Source organism: Entelurus aequoreus, linkage group LG02 (genome assembly GCF_033978785.1).
Source record: "Entelurus aequoreus isolate RoL-2023_Sb linkage group LG02, RoL_Eaeq_v1.1, whole genome shotgun sequence".
Taxonomy (NCBI): Eukaryota; Metazoa; Chordata; class Actinopteri; order Syngnathiformes; family Syngnathidae; genus Entelurus; species Entelurus aequoreus.
The window spans coordinates 88564800-88586175 of NC_084732.1; the positions used below are offsets into that span (position 1 = coordinate 88564800).

At 38.1% G+C, this 21376-nt stretch overlaps 1 protein-coding gene across 1 annotated transcript in view; it reads left to right on the forward strand.

The window, feature by feature from the left end:
• The window catches only part of LOC133640382 (anoctamin-1-like), a 195273-nt gene that overhangs the window by 160034 nt on the left and 13863 nt on the right, over positions 1 to 21376 (forward strand). Inside the window, exons 24-26 of the mRNA XM_062033774.1 lie at positions 2235 to 2287; positions 2403 to 2587; positions 5397 to 5502. Of these exons, the coding sequence (XP_061889758.1) occupies positions 2235 to 2287; positions 2403 to 2587; positions 5397 to 5502 (344 nt within the window). The remainder of the gene's footprint in view (positions 1 to 2234; positions 2288 to 2402; positions 2588 to 5396; positions 5503 to 21376) is intronic.

The window sequence follows — 21376 nt, forward strand, 5'->3', positions numbered from 1 at the left end:
AGACAGTTGTTTGTGTGCCATGTTGTTCCAGATCACAGCAAACATTACCTAGCTTGCCTAAGATTGTAATAAATCTATTAAAAGAAGACAGCCTGCCATTTCCTTTAACTTGGAAACACACATCAATACCTTTGGCCATTAAAAGCCAGTAATTTCCAGGAGTTATCTCACCTTCTGAGTGACCTCTGATTTACTAATGGTTTTTAATGTTGTAAAAATGTGTAGAATAATGATTAAATTTCAACATTTGTGTCAACGAAGATTTAGTTCATCCTGTGATACATATTAATTTTGATAGTAGGCAATTATAGCTAATATAGACACTTACATCATGTGTTGCCTTCATTATAAGACTTATATACAGCTTTTCATTTTTTGCGGCTCCAGACAGATTAGTTGTATTTTTGGTCTAGAATGCATGTCCACCTCTGGCACAGTTACTACAGAAAAAACATTGGGTAAATTATGTATTATTCTAAGAGAAATGCTATGTGTGCAGGAATTTTCCAGCTTGGCGCTCGTTAGTTCTGCCTTAACTGACTCCTCTCCCAGGCTAACAGACACTGTAATTGCAGGTGTCCGAGCTTACTCTAGTGTAGTTAGACAGGCTTGTCTCAAACAGTGGTCTATGTTTTTAGAGAGAGCGATGGCGCCTTCCCCCCTTAGGGTGAAGGCCGCCCCTCCTCAGCAAGCCCCTGAAAGAGGGCCAATTATCAATAAACATTAGTCCCTGTTCTCTACAAAAACTAGCGAGCCACTTGTTAAGCGAGACTAATCTGCTATACCTCATCATTACATCTCAGAGACAAGTACTCGATACCTAGACATCTTTCTAGCGAGATTACAAGTCCTAGCTATGTTCCTCTTTGTAATCTCTGACTGTCTCATCCTATGTCATTGGAGCCGACGTTTACAACTATGTTCGCGTAGTTAGTGGCGTGATTAGCCTGTCATACGTGTTTACTAGGCCTGTTGCGAGTCAGCTCCCGAAGACTAGCTTCAATGTTAGGTGCTCTGGCCCTGGGAATACGCTAAATTAAGGCTGGTTTATTAAGCTGTATGTTCCGGGTGATGGAGTCCCCTATGACTAAGGTGTGGTGCCCCTGGGGTGTCGGACTAGCTAAAGGGCTAAATCTATTATGCTTCTCAACCGGTTCACCGTGGCTTGTAGGCTGCTTAGAGCTGCTACAAGCTGGGCTAGTCAGCGTGCTACAGCTAACTCTAGCAAATGTGTCCGTGGCGTCTAAAGTTACAAAATGACTCTGCTTTAACTGGCGGGCACGGTCTCTAGTAGGACCAACCTACCCTTGAGAACAGTGCACGAAGAGCACTGACCCATACTCATGTTGTTTCTTACACCGAGTCGCGTTCTTGCTGTCTTTGGAGAAGTGGCAGCAGAGTGAGGGCGCAGATGCCTTCAGAGCGTAGTTGCTTTCGCCCGCAGCGAGCTTCCCCTCGTTAGCTTAGCAGCTAGCAAGGTTGTTTCTTTCACCAAGTCAAGTTCTTGTAGTCTTCGGAGCAATAAGCGAAGAATAGCAGCAGCGTGAGGGAGCAGACACCTTCGGAGCGTAGTTGCTTAGGGCCGCGACTAGCTTAGCTCCGTTAGCTTAGCAGCTAGCTAGCTGAGAGATGGGCGGTGAGACAGAGAGTGGGTGCTTTGCAAGTTTGATAAGACTATTAAATATGTTTGAGAAGGAATAAAGAAAGCTGTAAAACAATTAGAAGCACATAGATAGAAAGATAGTACTTTATACGCATGTATATTATTAAATACAACATCAACCAGGGAAAGCCTCATGTCAGGAAGATCATTGATGGAATCTTGGTTGAAGATTCATAATTATCTACACTTGTAAATGCAAATATGACTTGCTGTCTTTTATTAATAAGCAGCTACTCCTGGAGACTGTATTATTCTAATCTATTACTATAGAGCTGCAAACAGCCAAATACAACTCCAAGACCGACACTTCCTTGCTGAATAAAGCAGATGTCTACCAAATCTGTGTATGTCATAATGGAGGAGTAGAAGTCCCATTTCCAGGAGGATTAAGTGTTAGTCAAACTAAACATTGACACCAGGCACACCACTTGTACATTTTTACTTAGTGGAGTAATCACTTTTGACGATAAGCGTCTCAGACATTAGTTGCTGTGTTTTGAACAGTGGGATATCGCGGTACTGGGTACTGATACCTAACCGTAATTGAAACAACGCTTCTTTTTGTTTGCAGGTATCTGGTACAACCTGTTAAGAGGTCTAAGCAAGGTGGCAGTCATACTGAATGTGAGTTTTTCAAGTCACTGAATGCATGTTTTTGCAAGCCATCCTGGAAAAACTAAGAAAGTTGTTTTTATCACCTCACGACCATGTATTAACCATTGCAGTTTTTGGTTCACAGGCCTTTGTCATTGCCTTCACATCTGACTTCATCCCACGGCTCGTCTACAAGTACATGTACAGTCCTGATGGCACCATGCACGGCTTTGTCGATCACACTCTGTCATACTTCAATGTGAGTGACTTTCAGCCAGGTACAGACCCTGTCCAGCCAATGATTCTAGGACATTCAGTAATAACATGCAGGTAAGTAGTTTCATTGTTGGTTAATAATTGAGAATACTCATGACCAGTGTTGGGTTTTTTACTGAAAACCAGTAAATAGTTACAGTTACTAGTTACTTCATTTCAAAAGTAACTCAGTTACTAACTCAGTTACTTACACCAAAAAGTAATGCGTTACTGTGAAAAGTAACTATTTAGTTACTTCTTTTTTTCTTCTTTTTTTTTAAAGCTCCCATTAATGCCCTTTTAGCCTTCATTTCAGTACTGTTATTGCACTGGAGAATAATACAATCTGTTGATCAACTTGACATGTATTTGCATCACTGAACTCTGCAAGCAATGAGGTCTACATACAACAATTTGTTTCTGGCCAGAAGAAATTGACAAAACTATTTTAAATAGCTGCAACATAACATACATAAGTAACAAACAACATAATAACAGCATAGCTGAAAAGCAAGAAAGGCACACACTACATACACAAAGCCTAACCAGGCATTTTTTCCTCAAGGAATTCTGACACAAAATCATGTCTGAAGCCAAGAACACTCTACACATTTCCCCAGTTTTAGTTTAGAGATAAGGAAAGATTGCCCTGTCCCACTAGCATCCCTCTTTATGTTTGTGAACTTTATAGTCTATACATTTAGAGTGATGTGATAATCAAACACTCTAGTCTAGAGTATATAAGAGAATTGACAGCAACGTTTCCTCTGAGGTGTGCGCCTGTGCAATTGTGCACTGCTCAAGCATCCTCTGCGCACGGCAAATCTATGCCACGCATAAATCAAATTAAAAAAATAAGCGCATAACAATTTTCGACACACGGACACGACAGAGAAAACACTTTTCGTCATCCTTGTTCAAATATTGTAACGTCTGTCGAGACGCTTTGAGGACATGAATTCCATCCATCACTTTACTGAGCAAAACTCTTTATTGTCGGCCATAAACACATCACCAAAACATTAGTAAAAAAAATGATATCTCGCAAAAGTGGTCATTTTCTGCAGTACAAACCAGACCAAAAGCAACTTTGTTATATCAACAGCAGCCGCTCGCTCTTTCTCACTTGCGCCAACACATGCACATATGGCACTTAGCCAGTGATGCGTTTACAGCCACACAAAAAGTCGGACAACTCCAACACCACACATAAAGTGTCATTCCAGGTCGTTACACTATGATTTACCAATCAAATGTGTGCTTATTCTAGTGTCATTTATTAGGAATCTTAATTTATAAATATTAATCATTAAATGCTGTTAGCATATTAAATAAATACTAATAAAAATATATTTTATACAAACAGGAAGTTGCAGGAATGTACACATGATCCCCTGCTTACATCTCATTGTGCAACATGAGAATGTTTTAATTGGGAACTAAATGCAATGTCTGAAAGGTGTACAAATTATTTCCAAAGCAGGACCTCCACCCAGACAAACAATACAAGTACACAGTTCATGAAAAACAATATTTGTTGTTATTGTCATTGTAAGTGGGCCTAAACACTTATATTAGAAAATAACCTCATGGAAATGACTGCTGTCATTTGATTATAATAATAAGAGAATGTTGTCTGTCTATCTGTGTTGGCCCTGCGATAAGCTGGGGACTTGTCCAGGGTGTACCCTGCCTTCCGCCTGAATGCAGCTGAGATAGGCTCCAGCAACCCCGAAAGGGACAAGCGGTAAAAAATGGATGGATGGATGGAGATGGAACTTGTTATTTAGTCAGGTTTGGGACAGGTGTGCTGCTGGTGTAGCCACAGTGTGCACGTCTGATGTTGCTCACATGGGCTCCACTGAATGCTCAGGGAGTTTTTGCGTTTGCTCACACACATGAACAATTAGAGGGAACATTGATTGACAGAGTGTGTATCTTCAGTCCTGAATGATGAGCAGAGGCAGAGTTAATCCTTAAGTGGTGGTGGAGGGAAAGTAGCATTGGAGTCTCTGTCTCTCTTTACTAGCTTCGTCGAAGCATGTTGCTTATGTAGCTTGTTTCAGCAGATTTGAATTGCTGTCTTGGGCAGTAGATGGGATCTTTGATCCAAAGCACAATTTACATTTAACTAAAATGTTATTTTCTTTGTGCTCGACAAAAGAAAAGTAGTGAAAATATCTCCATGTTAACAAACTCGACTGCAGCTCAGCCATGATCAGACACGCCCCACCTCCTCTCTCTCTTCCCTCCCCACACTCACACTCACACACACAAAGAGCGCAGGTCTCTCTTCCTCGGCTTGTGACACAAGAAGAATCAGAACGGTGACACTGCAACGCTCCGATAAAACACACTTTATACTACATAAAAAGTAACGTAAAATAACGCAGTAATGCATCATGTAGTAACGGTAACTGAGTTACTGAATATAAAAAATAACGCATTAGATTACTAGTTACCGCCGAAACTAACGGCTAACTGAGCAAAACTCTTTATTGTCGGCCATAAACACATCACCAAAACATTAGTAAAAAAAATGATATCTCGCAAAAGTGGTCATTTTCTGCAGTACAAACCAGACCAAAAGCAACTTTGTTATATCAACAGCAGCCGCTCGCTCTTTCTCACTTGCGCCAACACATGCACATATGGCACTTAGCCAGTGATGCGTTTACAGCCACACAAAAAGTCGGACAACTCCAACACCACACATAAAGTGTCATTCCAGGTCGTTACACTATGATTTACCAATCAAATGTGTGTGTAAAGTAATGCGTTAGTCCCAACACTGCTCATGACCCACTGCCAAATTTCACATAACCAATGATGATGGGAAATACTGGCACACCATTTCAGGATGTTTTTGTGTGTCTGACAATAGGTATAAAGACTACAGAGACCCTCCTTGGTCCAGCACACCATATGATCTCTCCAAGGAGTTCTGGACCATTCTTGCTGTCCGCCTGACTTTTGTTGTCGTCTTTCAGGTTTGGGTCATCCACATTCAATCATCATCCATTTGAAAGATGTGCCACGGTGCATACCTCTAAGGACACGTTCGGTTTTTGAGTACAGTAAGGAAAACAACATTTAAATTATAAAACTGATTATTTTAAAATTAAAATAAAACATGGCAAAACGTTGGTAATTATCTAAAAAATACAATTATCAAAAAATAAATGAATGAATGAATATGAAATTATAACTAAACTCCAAGCTTTTTCCTTCAAAGGCCGCATACAGAAAGATTTAAGCATGCAGGGTTTGGTATAATTTCTAAACTTGCTAAAAGCAGTCCAAAGTAGGCCAATAGTGTATCTGTACTCCAAGTACTGTATCTATCTATCTATAGCTATCTGAACAAAACATTGACATATTTTCACTCATAGGTGACAAAGTAAAGCAGTGTAATATCTGATAATACGCCTGGTCAAATTACAAAATCTAATATTTGATTGTGCTGCCTTTAACTTTGACTATGGCATGCTTTTGCCGTGACATCATTTCCACATACTTCTAAATGTCTATATGTGGTATTTCTAGGGGTGTTACTAGAGCTCGCAATATTAAATTGTGATAATATTGATGGTTTAAGGAAAAAGCTGTCTTGTCATACAATATGAGCATTGCAACCCACTGCATAACTCACTCAGGCAGGTGTGACGCATGTCAAGGGACCTAGCACAACAATTTGGGACCAGCAGCTCTCACCAGCCATGAGATCAAAATAAAATCAACAACTTGACAGCACGTCTTCAAAGGGGACCTATTATGCAAAACCAACTTTTCGTACCTATTGGTACATGTTTTTGTGAAATCAAACCAAGGATGCATGGCAGAGACATTTATAAAACAATCCTGCCTTCCTTCATGCTTCCGCCAAATGATCCGTTTGGAATTTGCCCAACGTGTGATATTTTTTCCAATTGGTGAAGAGCTTTGCGTGAGTCCGCCATTGCAGTCCAATGTTGTAGTAAATAAGTTTAATCTTTTTCTCAATCCTCTTGTTGTGGGGCAGACTGACTCGTACATGCACATGCATCCTCCGCTGTTGCCATTTCTAATACAAAGTAGAATATTGTTCTAATTTATGTCTGTCAATAGACTCGATATCTTTCAGCATCATCAGGAGTGATGGCAGCTGCCAGTAACTTGTCCAGATATTTTGCGCCATTCGTTACGCACCTTGCACACACTCAAGACCTCCTTAAAGGAAGCTGTATCCACTTGGTGATGTTATTCATGTAAGAGATTTTGTGCACTTTCCATCTGCAGATTTTATGGATCCGTGGTACTACTTGAAATGGTCCGCCACCTCCAGTGCCTCTATTGTTAATGCGTGGTTACTTGTTCCACCAATGTTCATCACTTTGGTCTTTTTGACATTCAAATTGAGTCCGGCTAATTTGCCTGCATCATTCACCCGAGTTACAACACAGGAGAGGTTAACAACACTTACATTCCCTCTAAGACACAACACAAACCACAATAAAACAAAGACTCCTTGTTATTTTGGATTCACCTTGGTTACTTATTTGTCTTAATGTAATGAATGCAATTGCATTTATAAATGTCTAATACAAAAATAAATGTCATAATTGTCAAACAGTAAGCCTCCACAGCCTACCTATAGGAAGTTTAAATATATACGCTTAATGGTGACACTTTAGACAGAACAAATTTAAAGTTTGTCTTGAGCCAAACACAATAAACAAGAAAACGTAATTCTTGCAGAAATAAACATTTCCACATTATTTCATGTCAGATAAAGACACAGCCAAATTAAAACCACATCATAAAGTTAATTTACATTGCTTTTAAACAGAGCCTTAAGTCCTTTCTTGCAGTCTAATTAAATTGTGAAACCACAAATAAGATGTTACAGTTTATAAACAACTTGTTTATAAATCGTACTTTACTAAATGTCTTATGTTTAGTTGCAATGACCGGTACAAATTTGCAATTCTCACTTAATTAAAATGCACAAACATTTTTTAATGTATTGCGTTAAACAGCCGAAATGCAATACATTCAACAACCGAAATAATAACAACCATAAGCTGTATATTAACCATATTATGTCGAAGTTTGGATTAGCTAAATTAAGCATTCAGGCGCGGCTGCAGTAGGAGCGGAGCGCCCCTAACGGCACAGTAAAACGGCGATGCAACCTTAAACAAAATATATATGCAGTATTTCTTCAAAAAGAACCACCAGTAAGTATGTGCTGGCACTGTAAATTTCTCTGCTTGGCTGATGCAACTTCCGGTCAATAAAGTTTGATTCAAAATACACATTTGTCAAAGATGTACTAACTGCCCACATGATGGTGACATAAACCAGTGTTTTTCAACCACTGTGCCGCGGCACACTAGTGTGCCGTGAGATACAGTCTGGTGTGCCGTGGGACATTATGTAATTTCACCTAATTGGGTTAAAAATAATTTTTGCAAACCAGTAATTATAATCCGCAAATGTGCCGTTGTTGAGTGTCAGTGCTGTCTACAGCTCGGCAGAGTAACCGTGTAATACTCATATATCAGTAGGTGGCAGCAGGTAGCTAATTGCTTTGTAGATGTCGGGAACATGGTTTGTCGTGATCACAATATGCGGTAGGCAGCGTGTAGGTAAAAAGGTATCTAACACTTAAACCAAAAATAAACAAAAGGTGAGTGCCGCCAAGTGCCGCTAAGAAAAGGCATTGAAGCTTAGGGATGGCTATACAAAACAAAATTAAAACTGAACTGGCTGCAAAGTAAACAAAAACAGAATGCTGGACGACAGCAAAGACTTACAGCGTGTGGAGCAGACGGCGTCCACAAAGTACATCCGTACATGATATGACAATCAACAGTGTCCCCACAAAGAAGGATAGCCTCCGCACAACTTAAATAGTCTTTATTGCAAAAACAAAGCAGGTACGGGGAATAGCGTTCAAGGAAGACATGAAACTGCTACAGGAAATGACCAACAAAAGAGGAAAAGCCACTAAAATAGGTGCACAAGACAATAACTAAAACACTACACATAGGAAAACACCAAAAAACTCAAAATAAGTCACAGTGTGATGTGACAAGTCGTGGCAGTACTTTGAGACAAGATTATAGTGATGCATGGTTGGTTATGGTTTGAATTCATATCCAACAATTGCGAGAACGACTTTTTATTGTCAATATCGACTACTAAGTTTCATTTTTTTAATGTTTTCTGCTGGTGGTGTGCCTCAAAATTTTTACAATGAAAAAAATGTGCCTTGGCTCAAAAAAGGTTGAAAAACACTGACATAAACACATGTAACAATGATAATTAAATGACCCGATACCAATATTTTGGTACCGGTACCGGTACTGTAGTGGATTGTCCGAAGCTTAAGCAGGCAACAAAAGTAGTTTAGTACAACAAATTTATTTACCCATTATCAGAAGTGCAGGTTGAATTGAGTTGGCCGTGCAGACAAACCACAAGTTACTCCGGAGCAACCAAGACACACACAAGCCAAAATCACCCCCGAGTTCCGGTCTTCTGCCATTTTTTATATGTCTTTTGTGCGTCATCGTTCCTTATCGAGTGCGTCAGTGTCTTTTATCTTTTCCCTATCTGTTCCATAATAACTCGAATCCTTTAGACAGTCAACACATTCTGTAGACAGGTTGGCACGACTTAATATTCACTTTTGTCCCACAACTGGTCCATTCAATGGCACAAAATCCAAGAGTATTGAAAATGAGCGGACATTCTTAAAAGACAAGAAATATAGGTCAAAAGGTCAGAAATTCTACTACATACTCGCCTTCCAGGGTCTTAAGACCCTGGACCAAAACAATTTCTGATATAGACCACTAACTTAAATCTCTACCGCAGATAGAGGCAAAAACCTCAATGTTTTTATACGAGGCAAAAATTCCGTCTATGAGCCTCTTTCAGAGCGATCGCTGTTACCAGCCTGCAGTAAAACCATCTCACAGAATACAATTAGTGGCCTACCCTTTGATTTAGTAAAGGAAAAACAAATACTTTGATCATGAACATCATTGAACATAAATAGATGAATGTATATAGACTTATGACTGTAAGACATTTGCAAAAATATTTTTCCCGGCATTTGCAATGAATGTAGTTACCAATATTGTTAATTATCAATTGATTTTGAACACACAACTGAATTTCGTATGAGTCCATGTTCGATTAGAGCTCGTATAGATGGCTCGGTGGTGCCTCAGGCTGGTGGCCTGCCGACACCTCGTTGGGCTTTCGGCTGCCCTTGTGAAGAAAGAGATCCACTCAAACAGTCTGTCTCTCTTTGGGGTGTGGTTCAGTCCATTGGGCAGACTGTTCAGTGGCATGTGCGTGCTGGCCGAAATTGGGGAAAACTCAGGTAGAGTTGGAGCTGTGGGGGCTTTGGGGAAGGCTGGGGCAGAGTATGGGGCGTGGGGCTTTGGTCCAGGCCCTCGGCTTGCTTCAGGCCTCCTCGCTGCTTCGGCACTCCCGACCCTTCTTTCCACAGCTGCTGGAGTCCCGGTGGACATATTGGCTGGCAACCTTAGTTGTTCTCGTCATCGCTGGCAAGGTGTTGTCTCTCCTCTCGGTTCCTTCCAGTCAGGTATCGGGTGTTGGTCCTGGATTGGCTTTGACCGTGCCCCTCTTAGCGAGTGCAAGGGAATCTGGAGTGGCTGCTTTCATCCTCAAATCTGCACAGAGGAACTGGCACACAAATTCTACATTTTGCAAACTTACCATTTTGGTCTCATGGTCTTTCCACCTTCCTAGGAAGCTGCTGGTCCTGAGAAGTGCTGATCTTGTGACTGAAGAAGATTAACCTGTTTTCTTAAATTAGGTGCCGTTGTTTGACCTAATCTTTTTGGGGAAACCATGTCGGGATATTAGATCATTCACAAAACATTTAATTACTGAATTGGCACCCTCTTTTGAGGTTGGGGTTGCTTTCGCCAACCACTGCAATTGTCAATCTAAATCATTACGTTCCTTTATCCTTGTACCGGATTGATCATATCGATTAAATAAAACCTCAACACGCTCAAACTTGACCCAATCCAAACTCACCTCCCCCCTCTGTCCCTCTTACAGGGACAGTGTTAGTCGTAGTAATAGTAATAGTATTAGTAGTTTCAGAAACATCCAAGAAAAAGAAAAGACAGCTGATAGTCAAGTGCAGCAAGAACAGAGGCGGAGGACAGGTCATGTTTGAGGTCACTGTTCGCTTTTGCAATAGTACTTTGATATTTTACAACACCTAGTGAATTATTGTGGCCTCAATAATTAACTAAATAGTTGTATTTAATTTAGTCTATCTATGATGGGACAATGCACAGAAACATTAAGTTCAGAAACAGATATGTTCTGTACCAGATTATATCTAAATAGCTACTTTCCATCTGTAGTCCCTGGCTACCTAAATTAAAGGGATCCAAAAATCAAGCAATAAAATTATTACACTAATTAATCATAATAAATATATACATTCATAATAATCAATAATTAATCAAAAATAATCATACTGTAGCATGTATTCAATTGAAGTGAAGTGAAGTGAATTATATTTATATAGCGCTTTTCTCAAGTGACTCAAAGCGCTTTACATTGTGAAACCCAATATCTAAGTTACATTTTTAAACCAGTGTGGGTGGCACTGGGAGCAGGTGGGTAAAGTGTCTTGCCCAAGGACACAGCGGCAGTGACTAGGATGGCAGAAGCAGGTATCGAACCTGGAACCCTCAAGTTGCTGGCACGGCCACTCTACCAACCGAGCTATACCGCCCCAATTATAAGAAAAGTCCTAAAATGCCCCTTCATGGACACATTGTTAATATACAATATAACCACACCTTATTTACATCATCACACAAAGACCATACATGCTCTTGTTCACATCTGTCATCATTCGTAAAAACAACCAAGATTTTAACAGCCATACCTCAAAATTTACAACAAAAATGCTCTCATGGATAAATATAATACTCATTAAATTGATGTGTCAACATAATGCCCCTCTTAGTGACCGTGTGAGCAGCCTTGATTGCTCCAAAGCCACCTTTTAACTTCAATTTTTCTATTCCTTTTGTTATAACGTGGCGAAGGCTAATTGGTCTGTACATGTTCTGGTCTTCTTTATTTCCTGCTTTATGGATTTAATTATAGTAGCAGTTTCTCGACGTGGTAGGGAAAGTGTTTTCCGTTATTGATTTATTTATCAATCGTTGTTATACGAACAATAATACAATCCTTATATGTTTTTAGGAAGATAGTGTCCAACCCATATATATATCTCTAGATCGTGAGTCTGATAATGCAGTGAAGATTTTGTTTAACTTTGTTTCATTTGTTAATTCTAAATTTAGTCCATCCTGAATAAATGACAATTATTTGCACTGATTTTGAGGGATTTTTTATTCAGGGTTTGTACAGACTGGATGAAATGTTCATTAAAATTATTACTTATGTCCAGACTGTCTGCGATAGTAGCGCCGTTGATATTTAATGTTATAGAGTTGTTTCTTGTTTGCTCTCTTTCCGTAAGTTTGTATCTGGTTTTCCATAACTTTCTAATGTTCCCTTTTGCGACTTTGATTACTTCTAAGTGAAAGTCAGTCTTAGACTTCCGCATAAACATTGTAACTTTTGTTCCTCCAAACTTTTAAAATCATACGATCTGTATTTAGACCTGTTTTAATTGCTCTTATGAGAGCTGAGTCCTCATGTCTTTATTGGAATCCAAATTGTTTTATTAATCCAATGGTATTTTTATATACCACTCTTCTTTCTGGTTTTGTATTCGTGTATTTACAGATGTTCTCTTTGATTTTTGTCATCCAATTGTAATTCTAGTATAGGGCTGCTTATCATTTGTATCATGTAGAAGCCGTTTATAATATCCTTAAGTTTCTTTCTAGGTGTTTTATTTAACCAGTCCAGATTAACGTCCTCCATGACGTTACTTCTGTCATACTATGCTGTTTGAGGATGTCTGAAAATGAATCAAGAAAAATGTATTTAGCTGTGGTTGGTCGGTATACTACAATTACCTTGAAATACATTTCTGAGAAAAATGTGATTTTAATTTCAACATACTCAAATTGATCTACTTTTAATATTTTCCCTTTCATAAATCATAATTCCTCCCCCCTTTGTCACTCAATCTGTCTTTTCTGTAATCTTGTCCCCCGGGACATTAATTAGAACGTAAAGGTGTTGTGGGTTTTAACCATGTCTCTGATAGACACGGTAATCCGGATTAGAGTCTGACAGTAACTGCTGGATTTGTTCAGTATATTTCCTGTGGTAGAAAGTTTAATAATGCGGACACGTTTGTTACTGAATACTTTCTACAGACTTCTGTTTCTCTGCGACTTTGTGTATGTAATAAGCAACTACAATTATTTGATATGCTTAAATTTTGTTTTAGCTCAGCTGTTGTGTAGCTGCTAGCTCCTTGTAGCCTACAGCAGGAATGTCCAAATTGCAACCAATAGCTTTGTTTTTAACAGACAACCGAAATAATTAAAAATGTGGTATTAGCGTATCGGTTCAATCAGTGGCAACTACGCCCTGTTTTATCATTTGACCTAAATTTTTGGTTTCGTAGGCAGGACAGAGGGAACAATGTGGGTCATTAGTTGTCCATCTTACACCATTCTAATTGTTGTAAGGATAGTTCACATGAGCGGCCATACCTTGAGTCCCACCATATATAAGAGTCAAAAGGCTCCTATTATGAGTCGTCTAATTGGTGAATATACACTTTGGCGGTTTGGGTGGCAGGACACACGGACGCACCTCAGTCAGCTAGTGCTAGGACAGTTGGAGCAGTCCCCGTCTTCCACTCATTCCTGGGAGGCGTCCCCAGTAGTTGTCAGCTGATGTCGTGCTGTCAGGCAACATCAGGAAGTTCCTTCTGTGCAGTATTGAATTGTCAGGGCACAGTTCGTAAGCAGGTCATTACAAGGTGTGTGCAGGTTGACCACAAAGGAATGCTTCAAAGATTGTGTTGAACATTGTCCGTTGACACTTATGTCCAGCAGGGGTCTGTTTGTATCCTGCTGTTCGTCCTGCTGTCACACCTGTATTTTTTGTGAGCATGTTCTGGCTACAACTTTGGAGCTTGTCTTGTTCAGATTGGCAGTCCCCCTGCTGCATATCCTTTCCACCCTCGCTTGACCTAGCACAACCGTGGCTACCACCCAAGTCCGTCTGTATGGTTTTACGTTTTGTTGAGGTTTTTTCCTCCAGAATTTGGAACTCAAAACATGTACACCCATCGTTTTCATATCCTCTCGGTTAGTTCGATTTGCATATCACGTTTTAAAATTACAGTCTTAACTATCCCATTAATTGCTAATCAATAACCTTAATTCAAAGATTATACGTACTACTTCATGTGTATTTAAGTACCCTTTTAATTCACTTAAAGATTATCTATAAGTTAATTTAAACTATCATTTGTCTATCAGTAGGCGCGAGCAAGCTGTCATGCTTGCACTCTGACCTCCTGCTGTGCGTGATACTCTCCAAAACAAAGGAATGTTTTTATTCAAATTTCTCCTTATCTTTCAGCTAAATCTTTTAATCTTTTAACTTTTAACGTCCGTACTGTGTTTATTTTTATTGTCTGCATTTTAATTTTGCTTTTATTTTCTTTCATTTCACTTTGTTGTCTGTGAAGCACTTTGAGTCTTGTCCTTTCCTGGAAAAACGCCACACAAACAAAGCTGCCCCGCCTTGCCTTGCATGTCTCCGACTGGTTATCCAACTTAGTCATAACAAACACACAAGGCCATGCTCTAAGCGCCAGCCCTAATCACACTTCTCCTCTTTTTAACACTTTACATATCGGCTCTTATTGTATTTATTAATGTAGGCTGTTATTTGTAATTATTATTCAACACTATTCACAGCAAACGGTTGTAAAGTTATAGTTATTCGCATTATACTCTCAAAATCTATTGCTAACTGAAAGCTGTTGAGATTTGGTTTGCCTACTTCATCTCAGTGGCCTAGTGGTTAGAGTGTCCGCCCTGAGATCGGCAGGTCGCAAGTTCAAAACCCCGGTCGAGTCACACCAAAGACTACAAAAAATTTGGGAGCCAAATCACCAAACATGATTCCCCCACCTCCCAGGGGCAATCACGGGGGATGGGCCAAATGCAGAGGACAAATTCCACCACACCCAGTGTGTGTGTGACAATCACTGGCACCCCAACTTTAATTCTAACTTTATTCTGTCATGCCATTATCCTCTTCTAGCTCAACATCCAGAAGTATGGTGTACTGCAATGTCTAAATAAAAATATAAATTACTCCAAACTAAAATGTCAGACTGCACTTTGAAGTTACTTTTATTAAATTAATTTCCAAACTAACCACCACCACAGCAGACATCTTCCTCAGTCCTATCCCAATACTCCCATAAATTAGAAAGGTGTTTCACAACAGTGGTTAAGTAGTTATTTTAAGTAATAGATCTCAATATGTAGAAATTAATAAGACTAAATTTGCCCTAGTGTGTGAATGTTGTCTGTCTATCTATCTGTGTTGGCCCTGTGATGAGTGGCGACCTGTCCAGGGTGCATAGTCAAATTGTGAAACAAAAATTAAAGTTAAATCAAGTGGAAATTGACAGAGTATATGAACTACATTCTTGAGAATAATAATTGATCATTAATATGTTGGAAGCCACATATTGAACATATTAAAGAAAATATCCAAATCCATTGCTATTCGGTATAAAGTTAAACCCATGCTAAATAAGAAATGTCTGCACATGTTATATTATTCATTTATTTTTCCATATGTAATATTGTTTTGAAGTTTGGGGAAATGTTTATAGAAGAATTATAGACCCAATACTTAAAATTAAAAGGCTCATTTCAATAATACACAAAGCATTATTATTATGATCATATCAATCCATTTTTTTAAGTCATAATGTGTTAAATGTTCAGATAATTTAATTTTAAAACAATGGCAATTATGTTTCCAAGTAAAGAACAACAGCCTTCCAGTTTGTATTCTTAGCTTGTTTACATTATGAGGAGAAAACTATCATTTATGGGGGATATTGATTTTTGAAATAGGTCAAGTAAAATAAAATAAAAACACAAATGTATTTCAGTTTTAGGAGTTAAATGATGTACCATCCTCAGTGATGAGCTGAACACATGTAGTTTTTTGTTATGGTTTTGGAGACCCTTGAAAGGTAAAGTTTTTTGAACATTATAAAATATAGTAACAATTACTTTCATCTTTTAACGTTGAGGTTCCAGGTAATTTAATGTTCAGTAATTGTATATCATAGGCCAATATAAGCTTTGGCGTCCGCCTATTCTTTTTTCGGTCATTCTTTTTTTTTTTTTTTTTTTTTTCTGTGTGTAAATGTGTATGATTGTTAATATGTCTAATTTACTGTTAAACTGCTCACACAAATTGTTTGATGGTTGATTATATGACCAAAATAAACGTATTTCATTTATTCATTCATTATCTATCGCACTCATAGTTTTATTCCATTTTGCATGTAAGTATTCCTATTGATTTCTTCCCATTTCACTCAAACAACTAAACAAACAAATAAACAAACTTGCAGCTAACCCCAATCAACAGCATACCATTTACGAATACCTTCATTTGTCACTTTCTCTCCTTCTCTCACAATACAAACACAATAATCCAAAATAATCAGTCTTATAAAATAATTTTAGCTTTAGATATGATTTAGGGCAGTGGTTTTCAACCTTTTTTCCCAGTAAAATAAATAAATAAAATACAGCATAATGTCATTATTTTCTGATTTATTAAATTGTATAACAGTGCACCATATTGCTCATTTGTTGTGGTCTTACTTGACTTATTTGGACAAACAAAAAAAATAAGAATAACTAAAACGTTTTAAAAATTAAACAAGTGATTAAATTATAATAAAGATTTCTATACATATAATCAATCATCAACCTTCTTTGGATATTGCCATGGAGATCCATCTGGGCTCGTGAACTTAATTCTAAATATTTATTTTGTTGAAGAATTATTCTTCTATAATTATACATATAAAGGATTTTGAATTGTCGCTATTTTAAAATATTTAAAATCTCAGGTACCCCTTGGCATACCTTCAAGTACCTCCCTTTTTTGTCCGGGCGGAAACACCATACCCTCCTTTGAGAACTACTGGTTTAGCCTATAAAAAAATCTTTTGTCTCCTACATCATTACACTGTACAACTCCTCTTTGGGGGGGCTAGGATGACAGGGAATGCAAAACAATAACAGTGCAATACTTTTTTATATCATGGTCGTTAATGCCTAGTTTCTCTTTTAATAGAATCTATTTTGTTTCCATTTATACCCTTATTAGTTACTGTTTACTTTTTAGTTCTTCTTCCAAAGGGAACTCTCCTGAAGGAATCAATAACGTTTTATCTGTCTATCTATCTATCTATTACTAAACCCGAGCACAATTCATGACGTCATGCTCATCTTGCAGACAGTTATTTCCATTTAGTTTTATTCTCTATTTGTAATTCTACATGCACCAATGTCACATAGAAATTTGCTTTCTTTGTTGTTTATTTACATTATTATTTCTGGTTTACTTGCTGTCTGTTTACTTAAGTTCTCATATTTTGGTCTGTCTTCCTTCTGATTAGAATTTGTTTAACGCTTCTCTACGTTTTGTTTTGACAATGGCGCTGAGTGGCTCTTATCTGTACTTCTTCAGACTCTATGTTTCACAGATGCCCTTAGATGTATTAGAATATAAATTTAACTTGTATTTTATTGTGTGTTTATTCCTAAAAAAACATTTAAATGTCAATGTATAATCAATGTATCTTTATCAAATTTAAATTCAATATTATTAATTTATTTGTTGTATAACTATTAATTCAAAGTTACAATGTGTCCTAATCTATGATGTTCGTGCGTGTGTGTTTGTCTCAACTTCCACACAGAAACTGGATGGATCAGATAAGCAACAAGGCTGTACCAAAAAAAGTATACTAGACATATAAATGAATGATGAATTAAACAATGTTTCAATGTCCCACAATCCATATTTATTTATTGATATTTAAACGTGTAATTTTCCATATATCTATTATTTTACTGGACTTAGCTAGCACCTACTACTAGCACACTCTACAGACCGAGAATAACTGTTCAACCACACTTAGTAATGCCAAGCTAGATGCTAACTTAGCCTTACTATGCCTCAGTAAGCAAACTTTTGCTAACACAATGCTAACCTAGCTCAATGCTATGCTAACACAATGCTAACCTAGCTCAATGCTATCCTAACATTGTCACACCTCTTCGGCCCACGCCTCGTACAGCTGACACTCACACAGCCTCGCCACACGCACACACTCTTATCTCAAAATGTCTTCCAGCTTAGACTCCCTTTTTTTTTTTTTTTTTTTCTTTATATGCGTCACACAGTCACTCACACAGAGAATTTACCAGCACAGTTAAAAGTAAATGCAATAGACAACTATTTTTCTCATCCAGAAGCACAGCTGTATCATATCAGAACCTTAATAATAAGAACAACATTTATCATTCACTCTTAGATGGACAAATAGTCAAGTTTAAGGAGAGTATTCTGGACTTCCCTGCTTAGGCTGCTGCCCCCGCGATCCAACCTCCGAGAGCGGAATAAGATAATTAAATGGATAGATCATACACTCATATGTTTTCTGTACATAAACTTTGTCTACTTTCTCACACGCACACACATTTTAGACAATTTCCAAACTTTTACAGATAGCGGGGCTGTGAGAAAAAGCGTGAAGGGAGGTTGCGAGAGGGGGGGGAAGGTAGGGGGGGATTAAACCAGACAAGAAACCAGGTGCTACACAAAAGTTATTAAAATATGCAGATATATATATATAAATTTAAAAAACACACATTTTTATCCCACAAACCACTCCCCCCTGGTCCGGACCAATATAAACAACTAATGCACGCGTGCTTTTGTGGAATCGGCCGTCTCATTAACAAACACAGGTCCCATCATTACTCATACAACGGCGATTAACCCATTCAGCGGAGCAGCCCCTGGTTTTACTCCCTGACCAATACACGGCAACAGCATAAAAGCACCATAGAGTCACTGATAATCACCCAACGCTCTACAGTCATCATGTTTTGGTCAGTTCCATACAGTTTCACCAAAGCTTCACCAAAGCTCCACCAAAGCTCTACCATATGCAGCCCGATCAATATCCATCTATACTGCAGCCAATTAAACAGAACGTTGTGACAAATACAGCTCAGTTGATCTCCTTTACCGCAGTCACCAAACGGTCACCCAAAATGAGGCTTTTCCAACGCTGCAGTTTCCACATAGAGAGATATGTCGCACATTCATAGACTTCATAAATTTGTATGGGCCAAATGTCACATCAGTTAGCAATCCCTGCCTTAAATTTAGCTGTATCCAACTCTGGCTAATTCTGATGCACTTGCAGAAAGAAGCATCTTCTGCCAGCAACGACAGAGGATGAAGAGGTTAAAAGAAATTTTTCGTCTCACATAGTCTATGCTTCTACACTCCAAACCACCAAAATTCTATCAACAATCCCCTCATGTTAAAAACAAGAAATCACAAGTTTTCAACAAACACACAGACAAATGATCACATATAAAACAACTCAATCCAACCATAATTTACCCCATTCCAGGTTGTTTTTGGAGAACCTGACTAAACCTATCTTTTATCAAAAATAGATTCAGCAATTAGTCTTATCGATCCGGCTCTCTCCTGGCAGAAAATGTTTACACTTTAAGCAAAACGCTTACCTTGTATTAGATGCGCGCGTGCAGCACACTGTCTGCCTGACAGAGAGAGCGAGAGCGGCTGTCGACCTGTAGCTTCTAAACCATCCTGTTCGTGACGCCAATTTGTGTAGTGGATTGTCCGAAGCTTAAGCAGGCAACAAAAGTAGTTTAGTACAACAAATTTATTTACCCATTATCAGAAGTGCAGGTTGAATTGAGTTGGCCGTGCAGACATACCACAAGTTACTCCGGAGCAACCAAGACACACACAAGCCAAAATCACCCCCGAGTTCCGGTCTTCTGCCATTTTTTATATGTCTTTTGTGCGTCATCGTTCCTTATCGAGTGCGTCAGTGTCTTTTATCTTTTCCCTATCTGTTCCATAATAACTCGAATCCTTTAGACAGTCAACACATTCTGTAGACAGGTTGGCACGACTTAATATTCACTTTTGTCCCACAACTGGTCCATTCAATGGCACAAAATACAAGAGTATTGAAAATGAGCGGACATTCTTAAAAGACAAGAAATATAGGTCAAAAGGTCAGAAATTCTACTACAGTACCAAAATTATTTAGATACTTTTCGGTACCTTTCAGTACTTTTCTAAATAAAGGGGACCACAAAAATTGCATTATTGGCTTTATTTTAACAAAAAATCTTAAGTGTACATTCAACATGTTTATTAGTGCAATTTAGTCCTTAAATAAAATAGTGAACATAACTTGTCTTTTAGTAGTAAGTAAGCAAACAAAGGCTCCTAATTTAGCTGCTGACATATGCAGTAACATATTGTGTCATTTATCATTCTATTATTTTGTCAAAATTATTAAGGAAAAGTGGTAGAAAATGAATTATTAATCTACTTGTTCATTTACTGTTATTATCTGCTTACTTTCTCTTTTAACATGTTCTATCTACACTTCTGTTAAAATGTAATAATCACTTATTCTTCTGTTTGATACTTTACATTAGTTTTGGATGATACCACAAATTTGGGTATCAATCCGATACCAAGTCATTACAGGATCATACATTGGTCATATTCAAAGTCCTCATGTGTCAAGGGATGTATTTCCTGAGTTTATAAACATAATATAATTTTTTTTTAAACAAAAGAAGATGTTGTGATGCCAAAAAATATCGAGTAGAATAGTAGTATCGACTAGATACGCTACTGTACTTGGTATCATTACAGTGGGTGTTAGGTGTAGATCCACCAATGGCGTTTGTTTACATTTTGACGCCGGTGAGCTACGGTGTGTAGTGCATGTTTAGCTATTCCTCGTCCTGCAGGGATGATACTTATAAGAAACTTACTTGATTTGTCGCCATGGAGGCGAGGATTAGTGATTTAGAAGTAGCTAAAACACTGCCGACTGGGGGTGGACTTTAGCCGCTACCCATGTCTTAAAGCACCTCTTCCTGAGGGCGTTTCAGTGTTATAACTTCACCTTTTTCGTTAGTTCTTAAGCCAAAATGCATCCGTTCTCCCATTTCTGTCTATATATATATATATATATATATATATATACATATATATATATATATATATATATATATATATATATATATACATATATATATATATGGTGTAGTAGCATACTTCAATCGAAAGTTTAAAAAAATTCAGTAACTGTTAGTCAAAATCTAATTAGGATTTTGGCTAAATAAGGGTAAACATTTTTTTTGTCATTTTGTGTGTTTTTGTTTACGTTTATTGCGCCGTCGGGAGTGTGTTAGACAGCCTCCTGGTCACTAAACACTGCATGAATGTATACAGTGGAGTGTCGACAATAAAATTTGTCGCCGACAATTATATTTGTCGACAATAGTTGTGATGACATCATCACTTGTGTTTTTCCGGCCTGAAGTGGGTCACTCGCAAAAACAACGCAAGTGATAACATGTGAAATGTGAGGATATTTCCTCTTATTCTTGAAACATAAATACTTTGCTCAATTTTGCAAAGCGGACCTTGTATTTTATGGCAGTATATCTGTGACAAGCGAGCACTTAGAGCGGAGACATGATGTCGGACATTTGGAGGAAGGACGCGGACATAGTCTTGGTA